This window comes from Telmatherina bonti, assembly GCF_933228915.1.
Source record: "Telmatherina bonti genome assembly, chromosome: 11".
NCBI classification, from domain to species: domain Eukaryota; kingdom Metazoa; phylum Chordata; class Actinopteri; order Atheriniformes; family Telmatherinidae; genus Telmatherina; species Telmatherina bonti.
Window position 1 is genome coordinate 25,298,235 of NC_136629.1, and position 1,812 is coordinate 25,300,046.

Below are 1,812 nucleotides of genomic sequence, written 5' to 3' on the forward strand. Positions count from 1 at the left end.
CCAACAGCACCTAGACTACTTCCAAATCAAGATCATCCGTATGGTGGACATACAGGTAAGATAGGAGAAAACTACTTGGGTTTAATGTTAGACTTGAAAATGACTTTAGCACAAAATTGCACATGTTGTCATTCCAGACTGGTGAGACACACTTTGTTCATCACCTGAAGTTCACGCACTGGCCTGACCATGGTGTGCCACACTGCTCTGAAGAGCTGGTTCGCTTCATCCGCTACATGAGGGCAGTGCATCACAAGGGGCCAATCACTGTCCACTGCAGTGCTGGCATTGGACGCACAGGGGTTCTCATCTGTACCGACATCATCCTTAACCTCATTGAGAAAGACTTGCCTGTAAGTAGAAACCATTTTTTATCATATCACTTGCCATTGTATTGAAGTGGAGATGGCAAACATATCTAACGACATCAGAATATTGTGTATTCAAGCATGACGCTCATGACTCGGCATTGTTAGTTCATAATATTATAACTTAGTTTTCTTAAGAAGTGCTGTTTTTTTTCCCCACCACTGAGGATGAAAAAGTGAGATAAAGGAAAGCGAAGCAAAGATAGAAGCACTACAGCTGCTGGAAATCCTTTAACATTTGTGTCAATCCAATGAAATGTCTAAATGTTTATCTCACATAATGCACAAATTTTACATTCTTGAGATCTTTGGTTTTCAGTCTGTCTTAAAGCCTCTACTCTCTTCCTTGAATGTGCATTTAAGTTAGCAGAGCCTTGACATGGAATAGTGGAAAGGTAGTGTTTTCCATGAGGAGAGAGAATGCAAGGAAACATAATTTGCCATAATGAAAGTCTTCATTATGGCAAATTCTGTCAGTATGTTTGCCAACCAGCATAACAGCCATCTGTCTGTCTGACTTCAGATTAATGTGAGTGACATCGTTAAAGAAATGAGACTTCAGCGCCATGGGATGATTCAGACCAAGGTCAGTCGGTCAATTTTTGTTGTTGCTGTTGTTTTTAAAGACATTTACCTGAAGCTAAACATACTTTTGTCTTTGTTTCAGGAACAGTACCTCTTCTGCTACAAAGTCTGGTTAGAGGTTTTACAGGGGATTTTACAGCTTCAAGGCAACCAGTGGCAGCCAGAAAGTCCCAGAGACCACAGAGTAGTTTGAATGTTTCTACCTTTATCTCAGCAACTTGTACCTGTAAAGCAAAGGCTGTGGATGTTGTACCATGTGCGGTCTATCACAGCAAAGTGATTTGTTGCTGATAGCTTTTCTTTTGGCTGTTGTTATGTTGTTATGTTAGCTTTAGAGGGGGGAGGGGGGCGGCGTGTCTGTGTATGTGTCCTCGGTGCTGTGATTATGTAAACTTGATTTAGATCACAGAGATTGTTTTGCCTTTTCAGGTTTAGTCATTTGCCTTCTAAATCGAGCTTTTTTATTATTATTATTTTTGTCGCTATTCCATTCATTTCCTCAATGTCTTTTCATTTTTCCAATTATAATTGTTTTTAAATCAAGCTGCACAGAATGTAAAGCCGGTCATTTCCATATCTTCTTTCAACCAGTATCATGTCATCAAAGTGCACAAAAGTACAATCATTACCCCTTTGTTCGTAATAGTATAACTTCTCATTGAGAATCGTTTAAGTAATGTGTTATCAATTCGTTTAAGTGCTTTTGTACCCCAGCGAAGGGGGCATTTATGAAAGAACATCTGATTTTTTCCCGATTCATCATCTAAGGAAATGAAAAGAATCAAGTGCCTTGGAAAGTCACGCCCCACTTATGTCACAGTGACCTCGGGCCACTGGTCACAAGCTGTGGAGACACAAC

The 1,812-nt window shown here is 40.1% G+C and overlaps 1 protein-coding gene across 1 annotated transcript in view; it reads left to right on the forward strand.

The window, feature by feature from the left end:
• Positions 1-1,146, forward strand: part of ptpn20 (protein tyrosine phosphatase non-receptor type 20) — a gene marked incomplete at both ends in the record, with an annotated part of 25,489 nt that extends 24,343 nt beyond the window's left edge. The window contains 4 exons of the mRNA XM_079248498.1: positions 1-55; positions 138-353; positions 892-954; positions 1,036-1,146. The exon at positions 1-55 is cut by the window's left edge and continues 280 nt beyond it. Coding sequence (XP_079104624.1) covers positions 1-55; positions 138-353; positions 892-954; positions 1,036-1,146 — 445 coding nt within the window. The remainder of the gene's footprint in view (positions 56-137; positions 354-891; positions 955-1,035) is intronic.
• Between the last annotated feature and the right edge of the window lie 666 nt (positions 1,147-1,812).